At 33.1% G+C, this 24,730-nt stretch overlaps 1 protein-coding gene across 1 annotated transcript; it reads right to left on the bottom strand.

The window, feature by feature from the left end:
- Positions 1-1,382: 1,382 nt before the first annotated feature.
- LOC117116612 (protein kinase C delta type-like) lies at positions 1,383-18,666 on the bottom strand. The gene is made up of 14 exons (XM_033260684.1): positions 18,501-18,666; positions 16,691-16,890; positions 13,973-14,036; positions 11,297-11,483; positions 10,686-10,720; positions 10,517-10,527; positions 9,879-9,955; positions 8,279-8,432; positions 7,563-7,736; positions 7,324-7,415; positions 6,249-6,450; positions 5,099-5,287; positions 3,944-4,072; positions 1,383-2,833 (listed from the first exon to the last, which is right to left on the bottom strand). The coding sequence occupies exons 1-14, from the start codon at positions 18,619-18,621 to the stop codon at positions 2,690-2,692; spliced, it is 1,779 nt and encodes a 592-aa protein (XP_033116575.1). The 5' UTR covers positions 18,622-18,666; the 3' UTR covers positions 1,383-2,689.
- Positions 18,667-24,730: the final 6,064 nt, after the last annotated feature.

Genomic DNA, 24,730 nt, shown 5'->3' with positions numbered 1-24,730 from the left:
CAAAATAGAAAATTATTAAGGGCATGACATCATGATATCCAGTTTTGCCTGGGTACGGACGTTCATAACGAACAGATATCTGGAAAGTCACTTTTGCCTGTTTACAAAAAACAGCGTAATATACATGTCACATACATACACACAAAGGATATCCTAAAGGTTCCTTTGCTTGAAAGCATAGAAACCAACAAAAAATGCACATAATAGATTACTAATATTTCTTTTTATTATCCCAAACTCATGAAAACAGAATATTGTAATAATTTAAATAAAAATATGTTAATTAAAACAAACATTAAAGTGAAGAATGTGGATACTTCATAAACATATACTTACGACTTCACACCAAAATTATGAATAACTGATGGTGATATGTTAGATATTGTAATATCCATGTTGTGTTAATTAATATGGTTTAATCAGCAGCGTAGCTAGGTGCGAAATGGCCCCAGTGCAAGATTAATTGCCGGCCCTTTGATGTGATAGAGGACTTCCCTAAAGTTCTCAGAAAATCTTTCATAAGAAGTCCTTCTTTCACCCCCTACTCCTAAAGGCACAGGCTAGTAATAAATACTAATGATAATCGGATTCGTAGCTATTTTAAGAGGTGCATATTCGATCTCAGCAGCTGTTCTAAACTAATCAAGAAAATTGGTAGCACGTAAAATTAAACAATTGCAGTGGTGGATCAGGGAATTCGAAATAAAGGGGTCAGGAGACCACCTCACCCCCACCATGGTAAGAAAATTATGATTATAGCACCTTACTTCCAATTATAACAATCTCAGATTTACCATTCAGACATATCCATTCAGACCGCAAATGACAATCACCAGACGGAAGTTAGATGGAGAAGAGCGTTAAATTCAGACGTCGACGTGAGTGGACGTACTTTCGTGAGCAGGAGATTCGAGTTCGATTTTTATGCTGATTGCTAAATCAACTTATATTATGCTTTGATTGTTAAAAGGTACGGGAGACAACTATGCCTTTATTATTATTTTAAGTAGAATTATATAAATTTTGAATGCTAAATAATGTCTGAATGGATAGCAACCACAACCACCACACACAGAAGCTGATTTGCATTCAAATTCCGAAGTCACCGCTGGCCTGGATGTGGATAATGCAGGTAACAGACCATGGCTTTCAGCCTCCATGATGTGATGCGAGGATGTGAGGAGGATAAGGACTGTCTCTTATACACATCTAGATGTGTATAAGAGACAGATGTAGACTCTGCCCCATCTGTAGCATTATGTTGGTACAGTACTGTACTCTGATGGAATAGCCAAATGGCCAGAGCCACGGCCCTGCTCCGCACTTCACAAGACATTTATACCTGTCTCTTATACACATCTAGGTGTGTATAAGAGACAGATATGGTATTAATAATTTAAATCAAAATGTTAAATAAAAACAAACAATAAATTGAATGATGGACACTTTAGTTAGTGACAAGATTAGAAACATATACTTGTGACTTCAGACCACACTATGTATAAGACAACTGATGGTGAATAATTTAGATATTGCAATCTCCATGTTATGTCAATTGTTCTTGTAGAAAAGTATTGAATCTGGTTTAATTATATACAAGCTGAATGGGAGATACCAACATAATCTATTTTAAGTAGTCAAGTAAATTCAGTCGCATTCAAATACATCAGGCCACCAAGTATTACTGTATCGTATATAAAAAAAGGACTAACATTTTATGGATTCTAAAATATATTAATTTCTATAAATATGTTTTTGCCAGGGTCTGCAACATTAGCATCGATCCCTGAATAATAAATGTGTCCAAAAGGGGATTTTCTCCTCATATATTTTAATTCTAATTATATTTCTACTCTGTAAAAAGGAGGTCCCTAAACCACAACACTTCCCAATGTTCCTGTGCAATGTATCTGCTTAAGTGGGCTAGCTCCTTTATTTCTTTCACACTAATAAATGTGTGCTTTTTGCACCAGAAATACATCACTCTTCAGTGATTACAGTAATATTTCTAGTTCTACAATCACAGAAAAATAACAAAATTATCAACAAAATATATACAAGCCTTTAAATATATGATAAAAATACTGTACTGCATAGAGAAGATTATCATAAAATGAAGAGATGGCTTAGGAAATGGGTGGTTATCAGTATTCAAAACTACCAATTATTTCATCTCTATAGTTTGTAGAAAGATATAAAAATATAAAGAAAGTGTTATTTTTGTTTGTAAAATGGGCAAACCTGAGAGGTAGTACAATATGTTTAGCCAGCATGAATCATGCCAACCAAACTATTAAAAATGTAAACATTTGATCAAGAACTAATCTCATTTTGCACTGCTAGGTAACATATGTGATCTTATAGACACTCAACTCATGAATACTATCAACACACACAGAAATGAAGGTATACAAAAAATGTTCAGAATCACTATACAAGTCTTTCATTATACAATCATTCCAGCAAGAATTATTATAAAATCAGTTTTGAAAACAATTGTATTTAAACTTTTGAATTTACTAAATAGAGCTTTCAGGTGAACCAGTATAAATACAATACAGTTTGTTTCTACATCTCAGGAGAGCCTATGAAATATATATGATACAATCTATAGATTATAGTTTTGGTTGGTATCCTTACATATTGTATATCACAAACCAATGAATAAAAAACACCAGGTTTGACCTTCTCACATCATTTGTGGATTTGTGAATGAAAATCCTCTGAATTGCTTCTGGTTAATTGAGTCAACTATTTTCTTATCTGTTGGTGTCAGCTGAACTTTCTCCATCGTAAATTCTGGATCAAAGTTACTTGCATCTGAAGCTGATTTCTGAGAAAGAAATATTTTAACAGTTTATAATGATGTATGCCAGCTTACACTGAATGCTAACATCTTGTGTTGCAATGGAATGATAGGAATCTGTGTTTACCCTCTGACCACAGTATCATATGTTATACTGTATGACAAATACCTGTAAAAAGGTGTCATATGACATCATCATGTCCTTATATGGACATACTGGTACTGGTATAGGCATTTACAATGCGCCTCTTCCTTTAGGTTATAAAGCGCAGTTCTTTTCTCTGGTTATTGGGTCCACACGCTTTAAGTGTTGCTGCTGGTAATCAGTGCTGGAGCAGGCAACCCCACCAGGTACCCATTTATACTCCTGGGTGGAGAGAAGCAATGCAGATAAAGTCCCTTGCTCAAGGACACAACCGAAATGTACAGCGAAGGATTGAAACCCGGACCTCAAGGTTGGGAAACCAAAACATTCCTGCTGTGCCACACCGCACATACTGTACAACTTGATAGTATGGGTGTGGATGTGGCTTTAGACCAAGCCAGCTCCTCACTTCACAAGACATTTATACCACCTCTATCACAGATTTTTTTAATGCAGACAAATGTAAAATCCATGTGTGGAGAAATAAAACATTTCAGAACATTTATAAATAAAATACCATAAAACTTTGAATTGAAGCCCTGGGCTTCTTTTTTTCGTTGTTAACTTTAGATGGGCTTATTTTCAAGGCTACTTTTGCAAAGTAAATAGGGGGCTTCTTTTTAAAATGAATGCTACTATAAAACAATAAATAGGACCACTGTAACATCAATCTGTATCATGAAGTGTATTAACTGGCATTTAAATCACCTAAACTACTATACAAACCAAGCTTGTTTATAATTTATTTTCTTTCATTGAAATTCGTGAACAGTGTATGTACTGTACTATCTTGAAAAAATACCCATGCTATCTTGAAAAGAAGCCCATGGACTTTTCGAGATGCGTTTCTTTTTCAAACAAACGAGGGGGCTTCAATTCGAGATGGGCCTCTTCTCGAGATTAAGCCAATTGGACTATTCAAGGTTTTACAGTATATATATAATGTGAATAAGTTTTTAAACATGTATTTAAAGAGGAATTAGAAATCTTACAATTTTAGGCTTGAATGGAGGTGGGATCTCTCGTTTCTCCAGTCGGCTGAAATCCATTGAACGAAAGAACAGGTGAGTTCTAATGTTCTCTTTAACGCCAAGACGTTGGGTTGGTTCTCGGTCAAGAAGCTGAAATATATTTAATAATTTGCACAATAAAAACAGATGTGATTATCTAAAACCTTATATAAGACACATTGAAAAGGACTAAATTAGATATAGAAAATATACATACAAATTTTATAAATGTTTGTCTACTATCCATTTGAATTCAAAGATTAGGGCAAAGCAGTTGTCCAAGCCCAACTCAAAGTTTTGCAAAATGTATTTTTTACAAAGAAGGAAAAAAAACATCAAAACTTGGATGTGGTTACAATTTTCCAACCAAAACAGTTGGAGTGAGTTATAGTTGACAACAAACATAAAATAATTCCATAAACCAATTCTGATTTTCAATTAATTGTTTGTGCAACACAGCAAATATTTTAAAATTAAATTAAATTTTATCATTTATTCAGAAAAACACAAACGATACTCTACAGTTGATAAAAACATGACATCATGTAAACAGTAGCTCCTGGGAAGCAGCATTTACAATACATATATATATATATATATAATTATAACTAATTGTAACATTTAAATTATAGATTTAAATGTAGACATCATTATAAATTAATTGATCATTTTTTGGAAAGGCGCTATAGAAATCCTTTATATTATAAAACATCTTAACTTAGGAAATTATGCATATTATATATATATATACATATATATATATATATGTACGTACATGTGTGTGTATATATATATACACATCTAGATGTGTATAAGAGAACTTAATCTTACATTAGGTAATTCTGTAAAAGTTATTATTTTTTTTAATTGTAGAGATTATGATGTGCATTAGCCATCATAAGTAATAGAAGTTTAGAAATAAGTATAAAACAATTGTGTTTCTTTTTTGCCCAAAGCTGTAGTAACATAATTGTTGCGTGTACAGCATTCACAAGGCAGAGATACAAGATGTATATAGTTGTGACTCACCAAGAATGAAGGCGTAAAATCACCATTATTAATTCTATTTCATGACTGATTTGAGAGAAATTTACAATCAGTGTGACAGTTTCAGGAAAACAAATTGAGTTAACTTACCTTACTAATACATTTGAGAGCATCATCACCCAGCCACTTGGGATAGTATGGTGCATCATGCAAAATTGAGTCAAACAACTGGTCCTCATCATCACCATGGAATGGAGACTGCCCAATCAACATCTCATATAACAGAACCCCGAATGACCACCAATCCACCGACGAGCCATATTTTTGACCACGAAGAATCTAATAGTTAATATAAAGCTTCAGTCAAACAATTTCACTAATGAAAATAGAGCACATTATATAACAACTATTTATAAAGATTCAGTCAAACAATTTCACCAATGGAAATAGAGCACATTGTATATTATAACTATTTATAAAGCTTCAGTCAAACAATTTCACTAATGAAAATAGAGCACATAATATATAACAACTATTTATTTTGGAGCTGAAGTTTGGTATGCTTGGATGCTTTCCATATCCAAATTTCAAAGGCCTCATTACAAAATGCAATTCCTGTGCCAGACCATCTAAAGCTAAACTGAAAATATAATTATGAATAAAGAAGAGCATGCAGCATGGCCATTAATTTTTCAACGGTATAGGCATTCAGTTATGCATAATCAACCATCATTCAAAAAAAAAAAAAAAAAATTAATATTAATAATCTAATATTAATTTTAACATTACAATAAGTAGCTCAGCCTAATTGGAGGGAGGAGAAAAAGAAAGAAATGATAAGTATATAAAAAAAAAATAAATAAATAAAAAAAAAAAAAAAAAATGCACAACTACAGGATTCTCTTTTAAATGGTTAAATTAGTTTGGCTCTATTTAGATGTGTATAAGAGACAGAGTAGTGTCTGGGGGTTATAGTCTTAATATAATACAGGATGATTGTTAAATATAATATATTCTAATCATGAGATGTAATATGCCAACTAGATTTTCTAGTCAATGGCTGCCAATAACTGATATATTTTCAGTGGTTAAATTTATTATTTATTTATTATTATTTATTCATCTTTAAGGAGGGTTTTATTTTTAAGCATGTACATTTGTATGGAAACACAAGACTTTGGGATTGCAACGCATGTATCTTAACAACCAAGCAAAGTTTCTTTACAGAAATTAACTACATAAGAAAAATGTTTCAAAACAACTATCCACTAGGCATACAACAATTTTCCGCTAGCCATACCTCCGGTGCAATGTAATCAGGAGTACCACAGAATGTAGTTGCCTTGCTGTCTCCTGCTATGTTCTGCTTACACATGCCAAAGTCAGCAATCTTGATGTGTCCATCCTTGTCAAGCAGAACGTTGTCCAACTTTAAATCACGGTATATGATGCCGCGTTGATGCAGAAACTGAAGCCCGCAGATAATTTCAGCTCCATAGAATCTGTATTATGAGAAAATATTGATTCTAATCATGAATAATATTTGACAAATGCCCCAATAAAACCAGGCACTTTGGTAATATTATAGGTGATGGAACTCCTTTTTTCAAATTTCAATGTGACAATCACAATTCTAAATGAGGGGCCTTGCTAAATAGAGGAATTTCTAATTGCACAATAATATATTTAAAATATATATCATCTATATATAAATATAAACGTAAACAAGAATAAAATGAATGCATACGTTGACATAATAGATGAAATTTATTCAACATGAATATTACATCAGATACTATTATATTACTATATATATACTGTCTCTTATACACATCTAGATGTGTATAAGAGACAGGACTAGTGTTGTCCGAAAGCTCTGGTTCTATTTCTGGCTGTTTACTTACGTTTACTTTTTAGCTGTTGCTTATCATTTTTGTATCTCTACTGAGATCCAGCCATTGTTTCCCACAGCATTGTTGTTTTCCAGTATTTTGCCTTTTAATCTATATATATTTATATATATATAACCTAAGTCTTTTACTGGAAAATAATGACATAGTTAAGTTGTTAGAGAAACCAAATTTTAGTTACCATTACTAACAACACTATCATTATAAATGAAATAACAGCAGCACTTTAAAGACTAACTTGTATACTTTTTATTCATCATGACCAGGGGTGGTGCCAGGATTTGTCTCAGGTCCTTGATGGGGGGGGGGGGCAATGTCCCCGATGGCAACTTAGGGGTTTCAAAGGCCTATACAATCAATTTCAGATTGCCCTTAGATGATGACCACTATCATTGTCAACATCACACTATTATTTTCACATAAGGTAACCACCACCAAATGTGATCATAATTTATTATCACTAACCTTGCTCGTTTCTCATCAAATTTCAAAGATTGCTGAATGTGAAACATGAGATCGCCACCATTTAGGTATTCCATCACAAAAAATAAATGATCCTAAAATATAATAAAACATATGAAGTATAAAAGTGCAATAGAGAAACACATACAAAATGTTAACATAGATAAATGTTACAGTGAGTATATGAGTTTTACAGACAATTACAAAATACAGATGCACCATGATGGGTACAGTGTACATACCTTGCTTTGGAATGTACAAAAGAGATGGGTGAGAAATGGATGATGCCAAGCAAGTCCCAACACTTGACGTTCCACCATTGTACATTCTATATCATCGTCTTCCAATACAACATCTTTTTTTAGTGCTTTGATGGCAAAATATTTCTGTGTTCCCTTTAGCTGAGCTAGCATTACCTATTGGAAAGAATGTATAGATAGGGTCAAAAAAGTGATCCCACTGTAGGACCTACAGAAACTTAGTTATCAGTACAAGCTAGGTTGTCTTGCTGGAATCATGAATACAAACCTAACAATTATTAATAGAGGTATGAAACCAGGCCAGGATTACTGAACTCATGCCTAATAATCACCACAAGCCAAGTGGGCTAGTAGTATGACACCAGGCTAGGCATCTTGAATACAAAACCTAGCAAAGTGGACTATGGTATGACTGTGGCTAGAAACCCAAAACTAACCATCAGCACTAGGTGGTATGACATGAGTTATCAACTTGGTGAACAGACACAAAAACAACCAAGATCCCTGCAGTCAAGATACAAGTAATGTCACTAGCTTTGGATTGCTGATACCGATAAAATTACCGATACCATTACTGATACCATTCAATTGGAAATCTAAGGCTTGTGTGCTGCTCCCATAGCAGCTATACATGTTGATATTGAGAGCAAACTGAAAATGGGTTTATTAAAAAAACACTATACAATTACTAAACATACCTTGCCAAAACTACCTTTTCCTAAAACTTTCTGAAGATGGAATTCTTCTATTCTGTAAGTCCTAGTAGGTAGTGTAGCTGGCTGTTGGACCGGTGCTGTTACCCCTCCTCCTCCTCCTGGTGATGATACCTCCCACATGGGTTCATACACACCCCTGCAAAAAGCGATCACAAGTATTAATTAATCTCATGCAAAATAAGGGTCACCTGCTAGGTTACCAAAACGGATGTCTTGATGTTGAACGCATTGCATTGTTGTCCATAATTTTGCATGACAGGATAACAAATTTGGAGGGAATTTTAAGATAATTTATCAGAGATATTACAATTGCACACGGCTTTACTGGTGTTTTAAATTAAATAATTGACATTTTCCTGCTACAGCAAAAAGTTATTGTTTTTGGTGTGATATATTTTCTTTTTTTCTTCTACCCTGTCTTGTTTTTGCACCAAGTTATTATATGCGGTTCCTTAAGCAAAGCCATATAGTGAAGATGTGCCTAATAACATATATTTAGATCCTACAAGTTAACTGGTAAATAAAATATTTTAACACAATTTTTTTGTTTATGTTTTGGCATGAAATGCATAAACAATATTCTACCTATAAAATTTAGGCATATTGCTTGTTGTGACAGCATACAAATATATAACGTAAAACCAATGAACTGCACATTATTGGGTTCAGTACTTGCCCTCATAGGAGTGTCATAAGGCCCAAGGCAGAAGAACCCATCTCTGGGAGATTAGTTTAATGACATTGGGGGCACTAAATATTCTATGAGGAAAACGTGTAGGTGCCAAACAAAGGGCCACGCCCACCTCAGGCCCACCATGATTGGGGCTGAGGTGAACACATTACATTTTTTAGGCCTAAATAAAACAAAAAGTTTTGTTTTTAACTGAATTTCCAGGAGATAAGTTAATTTCCGGGAGATTTTTGCTTGTTGACAATTAAGAGTGCCGGAGACCATACCAATTTCCTGGAGACTCCCAGGAGTTTTGGGAGACTTGGGACCCCTGCCAAAGTGGAGAAAATTGTTTTTTTGTGAAATGTTTTTCAACTTTATAAACGTTATTCAGGTTCCATTATGTCAATGAGAAAACTCCACTTTCTGTTTTACAGACAGAAAAAGCAAACTTTTTGGTACTCACAGAGGGGAATGTGGAATTTCATAGGCTTTTTTTGAATGTTCTGAGTAAGTACTCTGTTTCATAATAGCTTTTACCAAATAATTTGATTATAAACTTAACTAAGTTTAATATAACAAACCAATACATTTCTTTGCTACTCATTATAAATAGTTTTGCTTGGTAAACCCATGGGTGTAGGTTGGGTGTGGATTCCCACCCCCTGTGGATTCCCCCCCCCCCCCCCCCCCCCCATAGCAGCAAATTAGTTCCCCTACATGACTTAAAATACTAAAAATGACCATTAAATTTCCATTGCAATAGAAATTTAGTTCCGCTTTCTCAAATTTTGCACCCCCACCCAGTTTCGTATGCTTAATTTTCGCACCCCCAGGATGAAACCAAACTATGCCCTGGCACATACATCGCTGTTGAATGCAAAATTAAATTATAAAGGAAGCACATCTTACTCGTCATCTTCATCGGAATCTGGTTCACCAATCACATGTTCGTCATGGGAATGTTGTTTGCTACCAGCTTGCTTTCTCTGAAAAAGAATTAGTGAACTGATTTAATTAGGTACAAATTATTTTGTTAGGTTTTAATTTTATGTTAAACAAAACAGTAGTGGAAAAAGTATTCAACCAACAGGAAAGTGGGAGGGGAGAGAGGGGTAATGTGGAATTTCATAGGCTTCAATATTGTATAAGATAATTTTTTTTTTTTGTGAATGTTCTGAGTAAGTACTCTGTTCCACAATAGCTTTTACCAAAATAATTTGTCATCTATTTCCTTTCATGTTTCAACATAAGATAAAAAATAATAACAATGTATAACAATACGTCAGTTTAATTTCTATTAAGGGGTCATTGCTGTCTCTTATACACATCTAGATGTGTATAAGAGACAGATATAACACATTTTTCCATTGTAATGTTGGGAAATTGAACTTTCAACAAAATATATATAAAAAAAGTGGTAAACACAGTAATGGGTTAAATCATTAATTAATTCCTAACTATCACATTTTTCATATAACAAGAAAAATGGAACTGAATGAGTGTATAATACAAACAAATGACATCGTAAAATTAAGAACTAGTTTTACATAACAAGGAACTGTACAATTTTAATAAAAATTTTATGGTAGTAAAACTGCAATAAACTACTAGATCGAGCAGAACCATCATACTAATGTTAACAGTATATGACACAAACTTTAAACAAAAATATATACAAAATGGTGGTAAACATATTAATGGTGTAGTTCTACTCACCCAAACACATATATCCTTGCTTGCCAACCACACCCCTGAAAAATAAATAACATGATATACAATGTTTATACGTTTAGTATGAACAAAAAAGTGGAAAAATTAAACAACACTAACAAACTTCACCACACTGTTGGTACACTATTTGATAAAATGAAAGAAACAGGGACAACGATTTGAACTTTCAAAGAGGAACACTTAAGTTTATCTATTTAGAAATATTACTAAAAAATTAATTAGAAGCAAATAAAATATTTAAGCAATTAATGTAAAAAATATTTTCTTACTGTCGTTTCCTATTGAAACCACAGAACAAACAGTAGATCAATTAATTGGAGAGTATATTGGTTTACAGCATGGGAATAGACTGGGAGGCAAATTAGTTTCACTAAAGTAGGTTAAAATACTAAAATTGACCATTTCATTGAAATGGGCATTCTAAATTTTTGCACCTCCCCAGGCCAAAACCTGCCTGCATCCCTGTGCTGTTCACCATGCTTGGCTGCACTTTAGATAGTACTTGCCTAGTGTACCAACAGGATTGTGATAGTGTCTTTAATTGACATATGCTACATTTATATCACTTTTAAGTTGCTTAGAAAAATAAAAACTACCATATAAACTCGCTGCATAAAGAACAGTAAGTTGGCTGTCTAAAATAGTGTCCTTGAAATTTGTGTCCCCTGTGCTCGTGTATCTTGGCCTGTCGAACAGCACCGCGGCGGTGAGTTAATCCTTTCATATTTTTCTCATCTTGGTTGGATGAAGCCTGTCCATGAACACTCTGAATCATGGGATCCACTGTAAATACCAAGATTTACAAACAATTATGATCTTCAGTAAGCAGAATCTATTATTTAACACACAAAATAAATAGTATCCTATTGTCAAGAAGCAGAAATAGTATGTTCGTTGTATGTGTTCAGAACTCACCAACAAAATATTCATTGTGATGTATAAACAGCCTTGAGCTTTTTGCATCAAAAAGATCAGACAATATGGAATCAGTGTTTACTTGATGGTATGAAAATTACATGAAAAACTGATGATTATCACAACTGACTTTATATATTAATGTGATAAAAATTCAATAATATAGTTTCATGTTAATGTAATAATATTAACCTATTACATTTTTTCAAATGAAACCAGAAATTAATAGTACTGTAAGTGGATACTGCATCCACCAACAACTCCTGAACTTTGACCTAAGTATGAAATATGAGATACAGTATGGTTGCATCTTTGGTGCACTATTGATTTTTTTTTGTATGTGAACAAAATGATTAATTTCTGTATACACAAAATTGCCTACATTATCACAATGATTTTGCATATACAGTAACAAGGAAAATAGAACTAAATGACAGTATAATACAAACAAATGAATCGAAAATTGAAGAACTAGTTTTACATAGTATGGTAATTTACAATTTTAACAACAATTTTATGGTAGTAAAAATGCACTAAACTACTAGATGCAGCACAACCACCCTACTGTACTGTTAACAGCATGACACCTATAAACTTGTATTTTCATTTCATTTCATTTATTTTGTCTCAATAGAATGCAACACAAAAAAAACCCCAGAAATATGTTGACTGTCATTGACCTCTCCTATAATAAAGAGTATCATGTACAGATGCAAGCAATTATGACAGAGCATAAAGTGCTATTCACACATATTCAACAGAATTACTACTCCATGACATCATCAACTTAATTTCTATTAAGGGGTCATTGTGAATTGTTCAAGTGTGACTCAATTTAACTGAAGTAGGTATCCAATATTCTTTGAATACAGTATGTACTCTTTTTACACATACAGTACCTGTAATTTGCAGTATGACAGGCCTACTGCAGTACAGTACATCCATCTAAATGTTTGTTTTATTCATGTGTGACTCAGGTAAGTATCCAATATTGTTTGAGTGTGTACCCCTAAAAACACTACAATTTAATATGAAAATAGGCCTACTGTACATTACAGCAGGTTCATTTCTAATGTTCATTTTTAAGGACGGTGGCAGCTGACATTGACAATAGTAAAAACCAAAAACCAAAAGTAACAATTTTTATATTTGTAACAAAAATTTTATATCATTTCTTTATTGTATCAATCGAATACAAAAGGTGACGAAGGTATGGCTAGAGCCATCATGATTGGCACCTCACCCCATCCCTCTTAAACTACAAAATTATGACAAAAAAACTGAAAATAATCAGTTGTTGCAGTACATAATAAATATTAAAGTATTCAGAAATAAAGTAATTATCATCATCATCATTATTATTACTATTATTGTACTGCACGCACACATCCTCCCCAAATATCTCCTCCTCTCGGAGCAATTTAATGCTTCCCAAAAAAGCAGCAAGATGCACCTCCTCCCAAAAAAACAAGTAACGATTACCCTTTTTAGGACCCTCCTAAAATTATATGCTCTGCACTTTTAACCAAAGTACTTGGATATACTTTTTAGGTTTTAGCATTTCCAAAAATTCTGTCATGTACTCCCACCCAAGAACTTTACAAAACATAGATACATTGCACCCCTTTTGAATACACAGAAGCCTTATATACCCTCTTTCAAACCCAAGATGTTCCTATAACCTAGATGCCCTCACATGGTGAAAAACATACCCGTCTTGTATCCCCTCCCCACCATGCTTTATAATAGTCTCTAAAAACCTAGATACCATGCACCTTCTTTAAATAAAAATAATATTCCTCTATCAAAAGTTCAATAAAAGATCCTAAGAATGTAATAATTTTGCTATTAACAGGTAGAGCACAAGTATAGAAATATATTCCCTGATAAATTTTCATTAAAAAGAACACTAATTAGGTAGACAAAACAAGCTAAAACTTTCAAAATAAAATGTTCAATCCACATCAGAAACTTACCTTGCGTGCATTGAAAACAATTCATAGCCTGCGAAATGCCAAATTATTTTGTTTCTCAAAAGGCAGGCATAGAGCTGTTGGGTCTTTTTTATCTCGTGTGCAAAAGAATCAGTGAATTATTGATGGCGTCTTGCTGTGGCATCTTAATATTCATGAAAATGTGTTATGTTCATATTACGATTACCAGCATCAAATTTGCTCAATTTACAGAGGCTTCAAATATGACGATTGTTGTTTTACAACTTCACACATAAGTTATAATTGAATACATTATATCCCCAGAGGACTCGTCATAGTAACAATTAAGCAGCAATATATTTTGCATTTATACTTGTTGGTTGTGCAATAGATTACAACAAATGACAATAATTATTTTATTACCTTCTGGGCCTTCAGAAAAACATTTAAGTTGCACTTGTATTCGTCCAGATGGTTTAAGATCCAACTAATATTTACCAAAAGATAAAAAATAAAGGCATGAAATATTGATTTAACAATAAGTATTATATCAAATACTACAAACTTTGTGAATAAATGCATGTTTTGTAGTTTGTGAATAAATGCATGTTTTGTAGTTTTATCAAACAGGAACTTTCTGTTCCACAGTATGCTGAATGCATTAATGCATTGTAAATAATTCCTCCTTAGAGGCACCAGGAAATCATAATAACTCATTATAAAACACTCATTTTCATTTAATTTAATTTCTTTAGGCACGAGTGCCAAGGATATGCCAATAAGTGGAGTTGAATAGCTTGGTGGTTAAGATGCTTGCCTTCCAATCCCAGGGTCCTGGGTTCAATTGAATTGGATGTAGCCTATTTGTTTATTGCAGCGTTCTGCAAACTGTGGGTCGCCAAAATATTTTGATGGGTCGCGAGACCTTGACAGAAATCACTAAATTTTAGCTAGGCCCACTTGTAGAGACCACCATCGGCATTAAGATACCTTATAATAGGGTTACTTTGTAATACATCTTGTTGAAAAGTCACAACTAAGACCATGACTAAATAATCAAACATCTGATGTGCGGCCATTGAGTTCACATGGGTTCGCTTGAGTTGTGGCGATTCCCTATGAAGCGCATTCAGATAACATTATATTTTGTCAAATTTTCTAATCGCTAAGTTACTGAAGTCGAATTCATGTCAAGAAATATAAGAAAGAATACCTGGAATGGGGGTTTGTAGAGAAAGGAGACAAGCCACAGTGTGTAAATTGTGGGTGGACAGGATCAAAAGAGTCAAATAAGCCATTTCAATTAAAAAGGCATTTGACATCGAAACATGATGATGATATGCGTAAGAAAATTCCTGGATACGCGGCCCATTCGCTGTCGATGACATATTCAAAGTCAACATGGATCAGACCTGACAAATTGCTGGCTCCAGGACCGACTGATTGACATCGTGGCTGATACATGAAAACTGTCTTCCGTAAAGAGCCCTAACTAAATTTTGGATAGTCGCGCGTAAAAAATACCAATAATTAAGCAACAAAGGACAAATTAACGTTTTGGTGACATTCCCAACCACGTATATGTGTGATGCTGGGTTTCTGACTGTAGCATACTTAAAGCCCAAGTACAGGAACAGACTACAGACACATGTTCTTCGCACTAATTTCAGAGAGTAGCTCTCTCACCAATACAAGGAAAGATCATGGATAAACTCACTGCTAAACAACAGTCACCCATCTCACTATAATATTGATTTCAGTGTAGTAAACTAATCATGTTGATGGTGTTTACAGTTAGCTTCCTGTTTACAATTTAAGTAAACATTCAAGTCCAATCTGCATTTATCTTGATACAAACAAGTATGGTATCGATTTCCATTAGAAAATGCAAATGTTTGAATATAATTCAATTATCTAACAGTGAAATCCCAACCCCAAAACCTAGACTCAAAGACCGGGATGGTGGCTGGTGGAGAATAGTTTCAGCATTACCTATTATCATGTTTTAGCTGCAAAACAATTATAGTAAATGACACTGAAATGAAACACATGGCGTACAACGTAAGCACGGTATAGCGCTCTCCGTGCGTGAAAGATGTCAGTAGGTTGAGCTGTGGTCTGATTTTCTTAACAGGGTCGTCAGTCTAAAAAACGCTTGTGTATTGGATGTACAGTATTGGTGTATGTTGGATGTACAGTACTGGTGCACTGGTGTATGCTGGATATATTGGTGTATGTTGAATGTATGTATTGGTGAATGTTGGATGTATTGGTGTATATTGGATGTATTGGTGTATGTTGGATATATTATAGGATGTATAGTACTGGTGTAGGGGGAACACACTTTCGGGAGATTTTGAGCAACGCCCGACCACGCCCACTTTTTTTCCGTCAGTCGACCTCAGACCCTCCTGTCGGGTGATTCCTGGCGCCACCACTGATATTGAATGTATTAGTGTATATTGGATGTACAGTATTGGTATACGTTGAATGTATGTATTGGTGAATGTTGGATGTATTGGTGTATATTGGATGTATTGGTGTATAGTAGATGTACAGTATTGGTATACGTTGAATGTATGTATTGGTGAATGTTGGATCTATTGGTGTATATTAGATGTACAGTATTGTTGTATGTTGAATATATGTATTGATGAATGTTGGACATATTGATGTATATTGGATTTAAGTTTTCGTGAATGTTGGATGTATTGGTGTATATTTGATGCAGTGATTACATTAAATAAACTTATGGTTTCCATTATTTCATTTGGGTATGCTGCAGTTTCGCACAGGGTGGAGGACACTCTTTTAAGTGACTGCTATAGTTAATGTATGTATTGGTAGATATTGGATGTATTGATGTACATTATCTGTCAATGTTGAATGCTTGTATGCTGTTTACGTTTCAAATCACCATGATAATTTTTGTTTACACAAATATATTTACAAATTCCACATCATATCAGGTACAGAAATGGCAGGTATTGAAGACAAAGGTAGTAGCATTGTCATTACAAGAGTATCAATTTATAGTATGTCATGTAACAGTATTATGCCTATTACATTTATAGAATCATGTATATTTTTATTCAAATTTACCCCAAATTGATAAATTCTTTAAGAAGATATCCAACTCACCCAAACAGTTTTGACCTCGCCATCCTCGTTGCAGCAATCAGCTAAGTCATGTATTGGAACTGAACACTCAGCCAGAAATTTATTTGGTTTAGTCATGACAATTATCTGAATGACACGCCCCTCATAAAGATGCGAGTCAAAGCATTTATTCCATTCAGGAAAAACAGTTTTCTTCTTTTGTACCAGTTGGTATCCTCCACCTGTAAAAGGTAAATATTCAAGGTCAGGGGACATTGCTAAATTAACTAGTCAATATGTTGATTTCAGGATGTTAATATTTCAACAGGAAATGATAGACTTCTTATAATTAAACGCAGGACATATTCTGTGACAAATCTGATTCCCTTGCACATCATCATCCAGAATCTGCACTAAATTTAAATAATAATAATACAAAAATATAAACTACTTTGGTAATCTTAAACTATAATACAGTATATATCAAAAATACAAATTAGGAAACATAATGCTTTATATGAAATAAAATTTAATAAACAATTATGAATATCATATCAATAATTATATTTAATCTTATACAGTAGTTTTTGATTTTTGCCCTAACAATTCAAGGATTGAAGATTTAAAGTCATCGAGCCAAATGCTTAGAAAATATAATTGCTTCAACTCAAGGTCAACACTACCTCATGGTTCACAACCTACAAATCAAAACAACTACTCTTCCATATTTAAGTTACTGAAATTAATTGAAACTATTCAAATTTCTTATGCATTTGTCATTTAGTAAATTTCTCCAAAAAAAGATGTGAAGAAATATTAATACATCATTGCGGTCACCAATCTGACAGTAAATAAAATCATTACATGAGCAGATTTTAAATCACAATAGGCAAGAAAAGGAACAAGGAAATACAGTATAGGGAGGATATTGGTACAATCTGCACATTCATTGATATGAGGAAGTATTAAAAGTTATTGTCTCAAAGAAACCTAGCTTTTATTTCATCAATGCTTTTGTCAATACCTTTAAATCTCTGAAAACTACACATAGTTTGAAGGTAATTATTCTGGATAGTGTCTTCAAACTGCCAGATCATTTCAGCTATTAATAATAATAATAATAATAATAACAATAACAATAATAATAATAATAATTCTTTATTGGTCCTCATTCTAATAGGAAATCGGAAATTTGGATTGGGCCCTGGCTGAGGACCCACTACGGCCGGAGTGCAGCACCACCCAACAACATAACGAACGCATATGGATACAAACATTGTCCAATAACCCGCCTTAGCTAACTCCAAATATTAGGGTTATTCGAGGAGCCAAGCTATCAAACTCCGTTCAAACCAAACCAAACCATTTGAAGCAGAGTTTTTAGCACAAGAAGCAGGAACAGTAACTCTCAGCCAACTGCTCAGCTCTTACTTTCTATTGAATCTTTTTTTTTCTTACAAACTATCAATTGAAAAATTCTAATTACTAAATCAATATTATGTGTTATTTGCTATCATCCCAAACAATACAATAAGGGGTAGACAATCTGGCTACCCTCTACAGCTACAGAAGGTACATCCCTACTGCCTTGGGCAGCTGAGCATAATTCTACTTCACGTTACCTGATTTTGGGATGAATAATCTCTGCTTAAATCTACCGCAAGATTGAAGCAAAGTGATTTTCTTCTAAATTTAAGTCTTAATTTATTTAACAAATTTCCTAAGAATGAAATAAAGTGAGTCTGACAGAAAATTAAACATAATATCTTCCACTTTATTCTAAAAATTATTCATTTTACTGCTGGAAAAAAAAATCATGTTTATTTTTCAAAAATATAATCATCTGACTTACTTGCAGTTTTTTCCTTTTGTTTGACATTGATAGCACAGTACGGATCGAAGATCCCTCCTTCAGGTAATACATTAGCAACACCTTTATCAACTTGCATCAGCCTAACACGTAGAAACACCATCTTGATTCCCTTAAGATATTCCACTTACAACTCAAATTTAATAACCTGAAACAACATTAATCACATCCTTGAATATCGACTTACTATTTGCTTATTTATGTCTTGCTTATTTATTTACTTATTCTTTTTTCATAGTTTATTTATTTTTTAATTAATTAAATAATTTCTTCCTTTATTTATTGATTTATTTTTATTGATTTATTTATTTTTACTGTTGGTAATTACTGTATTAACTTAAGTATAACATTGGCCTACTGACTTTGTGCTATTTATTATTGAACTGTTATGCTATTCTGATAGGTACTTTGTACAGGGACTAGTTCCCTTTGTTACTCATCAGTCTCTTATTTGAGTTAAAGAAAATTATGATTATGATTATAATAATAGAAATGGTCTCATATAGTGCTGTTCATTTTTTGTATGTTTTATTTGTTACACAAATTTACACAAACTTACAATCACCCAAGAGGGATAAAAAAAATAAATCAAATGAAAATTCTGCAGATCAAAGAAAATCATTCAATACAATTTCTTTTGGAAACATAACATTCACTGAAAATATACAGAAACATTCACTTCACACATAATATTTCACCAGAAGACAATCCCATATAAGAGTGTACTGCATTCTATAACAGGCACCTGATTAATACACACAGGACTAACGGCTTAAACGTCTCAATCGAAATATGGTGCGTTTGCCTTTCAGCCCTCCAGCTGAAACACAAGGAGAGAAGAGAAGGGAATTGAACTGGGGACCATGGTCTCCACAGTTGAGTGCATGCACAGTGGCTACCACCAGTTCAGTGCCCACACAATAGGTGCCACCAGTTCAGTGCTCACATAATAGGTGCCACCTGTTTAGCTGACTGAACTAACCTGCTATATGTATAAACATTCCTTTATACAATAAGACATAAAAATGCATTATTATATCAATGTAGGAGAGAAAATATTTACAGGCTTACTGTACAGTACTGATTACCGAACATTCGACATTACTCGCGTGTATTGGGCGTGTTTCACGAGTGAAAACCGAGTGACATTATTCCGCGAGTGCTCCAATTAACGTGTGAATGATTTTACTCAGCATACACTTCCTGGTAAAAATCGGAACTTGCGGTCTACGAACGGTCACGTGGGCTTGTAAAGTTGTTTATTCACGATCTTTTACTAGAGTTCTGCTACGACTTTTCCTTGAGCAATGTCACGTAATCTGAATACACTCTTTTGTCTCTATTGTTATTAGTACGGAGGGTGTTTCAGGCGTGGTTGACTAGTAGAGTTTTGAATAGAAGTGCAGTACAGTAATTGAATACATAGTTAATTTTAGAAAACGAAAATCGTCTAAAGTCATCTTAAGTTTGTAATATTTCCAAATAATACAATCGTTTCATTATTATATTATGTAACTGTTTGTGTTTCAGACGTAGCAGGTAAACACATTCATGTTTAGAATATTTCAAATACGTCACTCTCCGATATTCTAAATATTATGTAATTATTCATATAAATAATGTTTGTATCTAAATAAAATGACCATCTCATTATTATTTTCATGTTTTATGCGCGGTGTGGTAGGGTACCCGATTACGTCTACAAATAAAGGTAATTCTAACGATATTTTAAATATAATTTTCGTAAATAACATTCCGTAAGGTTCAAAATTATAACGACCGTCTTATCATTATCTTAATCATAATTGAACGCTTCTCGCAATTTTTTTTAGTGTTTTGAGTCGTGGTACTGTACTACCAGAGTCGGTTTGGGATATTTAATAGGTCTATGTCTAAATAGAATTAATTTTTATAGTATTAAGAGATAATATAATTAATAACATTCGTAAAGTCCATTAAAACGACCAACTCGTCATTATTTAGGTACAGTAATATGAATAATCGTTTTGTGTGTGTGTGTGTGTGTGTTGTTTCAGACGTGATATTTTAAATACGTCTCAAATATAATTTCCTTAATAATGTACTTAATTGTTTCGTATTTTTTTTCTTTACAGAAACATTCTACAGTGCTCATGACGTCGGGGATTATGATTCAAAATATGCCCATGAAGCAATTTGCATTTTTTGATAATGAATAAATGTATTTTTTATTTTATGTTTCGGCACATTCTGTTGATATGTTCTTAAGTCTTTTAACACTGCAGGGGACATTTATAACAACATCAAATTCAAAGCATTCAAGAATGACCTCAAGGCCAGCATGTTGAAGATCATTAACTAGAGAAGCATTCTGAACTGATTCGATTCCAAATTTGGATTATAAATTTTGTTCGGATTGTTGAAGTTTATACCATAGACCTATTAATAACAGTGTGCGCTAAATCATGGAGATCATGGATTGTTTCCCGGTATACTGCCCAATCACTACTAGAAGGACCAGAAGGAAATACTGTAAATCATCTTCTAGACTTTCATGGGCTATCCTTGGTGTTTCCACCGAATAAATCCAATCCAATCCATGTTTATACATTCGTTTATGTACAGTACATACAAAGCTTTTCTTCTAGTTATTGCTCGTTTTAAACTCATTTATGTTTGTTAATATCACAGGCCTAATTCTTCATTAGACAAAAGACTCCAGTATTTAAAATGGACAAATTGGTATATAATGAATAGCTGCAACATGGCCTTCAGCTCTCAAGATAAGATTTTCACTTAATTTTTTGTGTGTATATCACGATGACTTTTCTTTTGCTTATTTTCGACAAACCATGCGCTTCACGGTTAAACATGCCATAGTTTATTTATGCTGAAGATTATTCAAAATGTACGTCTCGTCAAGGTCAAGTGGATAAACATCCGTGTATGTTTAATACAGAATGTAATAATTGAAAAGGAACAAACTTTTCAAAAAAATATATATATATAGTCTCCAGATACTCCAACTAAACCAGGAAGTAATAATACTTCTAGTATGCTTGACATGGAGGCTACAGTAAAACAGAAAAGGCCTTATTATCACTACTAGTACATAAATGCTCAAATTCATAATGTCTATTGAATTTACCTTGTGTGGCCATTTCTTTTTGTTGCAATACTAATAGAAAATCTTTATTTTGCTTTGTTTAATATTTTTTCAATTATAAATCTGTTCATTTCAAGATAATATTATTTCTGTTTAGTTTAAATTAATTATTTGCTCTTTACTTGGCTTTCACTGTACTTGGCGAGTTGAATGGCCAAGCGATTAAGGTATGGGGCTCCACAACGTACCGCCATAATATTCATGGTGGAACAAGTCTTTTTGGATAAAATGGACGATAAACCGTAGACCCAGTATACACAATATGGCTCATATGCACTTCAAAGAACCCACTACATCTTTTAAGACAAGTACAGTAGGGTGTTACCCAGGCTGGGTGTACTGATCTTAGCCACTGTTGTGGACAGATGAGAGTATCTAGTACCTGTTTACAGGGTAGCTCAAACATGAAGAGACCAGAACCTTAGGAGAGAAGTAAGTTACTGTAAGAAGAGCTAGTCGACACCTCGAGCGTCTTGAGACCATGTCGGTATAAAGTGCTATATAAATCCAACTATGTTATGTTACGTTTTTACTTTTATTTTTCCCCTCTAACTCACTGTGTCCTTCCTTTTAATTCTCCAAATTAATCTATAATTTCAATAAATTTTTTTGTTTCTTTAATGTCTCAATTTTACTTTTATTTTCATTAATTGTTAATTATTATTTTTAATGTTTTTCTAAAATCATTATTTTATAAACATTTTCAGATTTTACATTTTCTGTTTAAATTGAATTACTAGTAATTTGTAAATGTTATACCTTGTTGAATGTTCATCTTTTATTGTTTTGTATTTAATTAAATGTTCTGAGGGTCCCAATTTGTCAGTTCTGGCTGGATTTACTTTAAAAAAAAAAATTAATAAAATCAATAAATGTCCCATGCTAGTTATTAGACCACTAGAGAATTTGCATTCTGTTTTGCCAGACTGTGATGATTTTTTTTTTCTGTGAAGTACATAGAGGTTTTTTGCATTATGTGCTATATAAGTATTATTATATCCTGAATGAATAATTGTTCAACAAAAATCTGCTTGTACCTGTAATCTGCTTATAATCAAGCAGCCAATCATCAGCAGTAGTAATCGTTGGAACATAGCTCGATACACGCTAAGATTAATTCTGCTCAAAATTCATAACAAAGTGTAATAGAATTCAGAACAATATGATGGTATAAAATACAGTTCGTGTTACTCTAACAACATACTATACATCATTAAATGTTTGCAAAAACGATTGAATTCCAATAAATATTTATAATTATGACAAGTTTGGAGCAGATTTCACTAAAAAAATTTAAGTTAAAGCTGTATTGTTACATAGCTTGAAGTAAACTCATTCAAACCACATTTAACAAAGAATACATTCACTAAAAGAACATTGCTTTGGGCATTGATACTTCACTTTTTGTGTCAGAATGTAGATTTTTTAAGATGTTGCTATTTTATTATTGATGTTTATATGTGTCTTTACTTATTTTATCTGAATTGTAAATTTTCAAAACTTCCATTTGTTTTGCAAATAATTATATACTGAATTTTCTGGACCTTGAATTATATTATCCAAGATGTTTTTGAAATGGCAGAATTGAGCAACTGCAATATTAAACAACAGTTTCATGTATCTAGTACAATATGCAGGGTGTAGTACTATATATAGTTACACAATGCTGGAATATACTATGATCATACCGTCAATGACTATTGACATACTATTAATATACTGTTGGAAATATGATAAAGCTGTGACAAAATGAAGTAAACATTATTGACAAAATTGCTGTTGTAAAATCCATCTTTCATTTCCTTGCCCAAACCAATCTGCATGTTTGCCAATGGTAAACATTATCACAATAGGCAATCATTCTGACCTTACACAAAGGTTGTGAATACACATCTACAATGGAAAGTAAACAAGCCCAAAAATTATAGGAACGTCACTTTTTAACCATGATGGCCAGTTTTGCCAGGTTTTCCATACAGTAAGATACCTTTAACCCTAATCATAGTACTATTACATTATTTAAAAACAAGGAAGACAACAAGTTTTACATATTTGTATTTAGAAACAAAACCACAAGAATTTAAAAAAAAAACCTATTTCTGGTTCATGAATGCATCACTGACATTAAAGAGCTCATATAAAATGAGATGTGTATTTGAATTGGGTGTCAGTAAATTGAATTACTGTACAGCTTCTTGCTTTCTAGTGGTATTCTCCACTCCATTAAGCAGCAATTGAGTACTGTAAGATTGCATAAACACAACAGTTAAGTGAATTCTTATTTTGCATCACAAAACTACAAGCCTATAATGGTACAATGCCTACCAATGCCAGGTACAACATGGCAACTTTAGAATGACACAGGCAGCTAAGCTTGCTATCTGGTAGGCCTACAGAATAATGCTGGCCAACCTACAGTACAGTTTCCTTAAACTGGACTATGAGTCAAATACTTCAGTATTGTTTACATTCTTGCAAATCACCATGCTTTGTGTATCCTGCTGACATTACTAAAATATGAATGAATATATGACGTATGAATCAGAAAACTAAATGTAATGAGGAATGTCAATTTCAAAAGCATCAACTTAGATGTTAAAATAACTTCCTTGATATAAGGAAATTTAACAAAATTATGCAATAATAATAAAATAATAATTTGATGAATGCTTATGTGACAAATGAAGAATTACACATTAACAGCACCTTTCTTTCACTGCATCATAGTACAGTAAATGAATTTTAACTGATTTTTTCTTTCTTTTTCTGCCTACCAATTATGAGAAATAAAGTGCGCAGTGTACAGAAGTGTCACTTTCACTTTTCACTAATAATATCTAATATATCCACTTAAAAACCATTCACATACAGAACAACAAAATTATATAGTAAAAAAATTAACATCACTAATCCTTAAGGTAAAGCATATTTTAGATCCAACAACTCACCATTATGGCAGATAGAACCACTGACCACAGTTGAAACCACTGACTCTTAAGCACAGTTGGAAGCACTGATCATTAGGACAGTTGGAAGCACTGATCATTAGCACAGTTGGTATCATTTG

This window comes from Anneissia japonica, unplaced genomic scaffold, assembly GCF_011630105.1.
Source record: "Anneissia japonica isolate Jap-2015-1 unplaced genomic scaffold, ASM1163010v1 scaffold2737_len523936_cov211, whole genome shotgun sequence".
Classification (NCBI taxonomy): domain Eukaryota; kingdom Metazoa; phylum Echinodermata; class Crinoidea; order Comatulida; family Comatulidae; genus Anneissia; species Anneissia japonica.
Note: the sequence above shows the minus strand (reverse complement) of the source record. Positions and strands in the feature narration are given on the sequence as shown.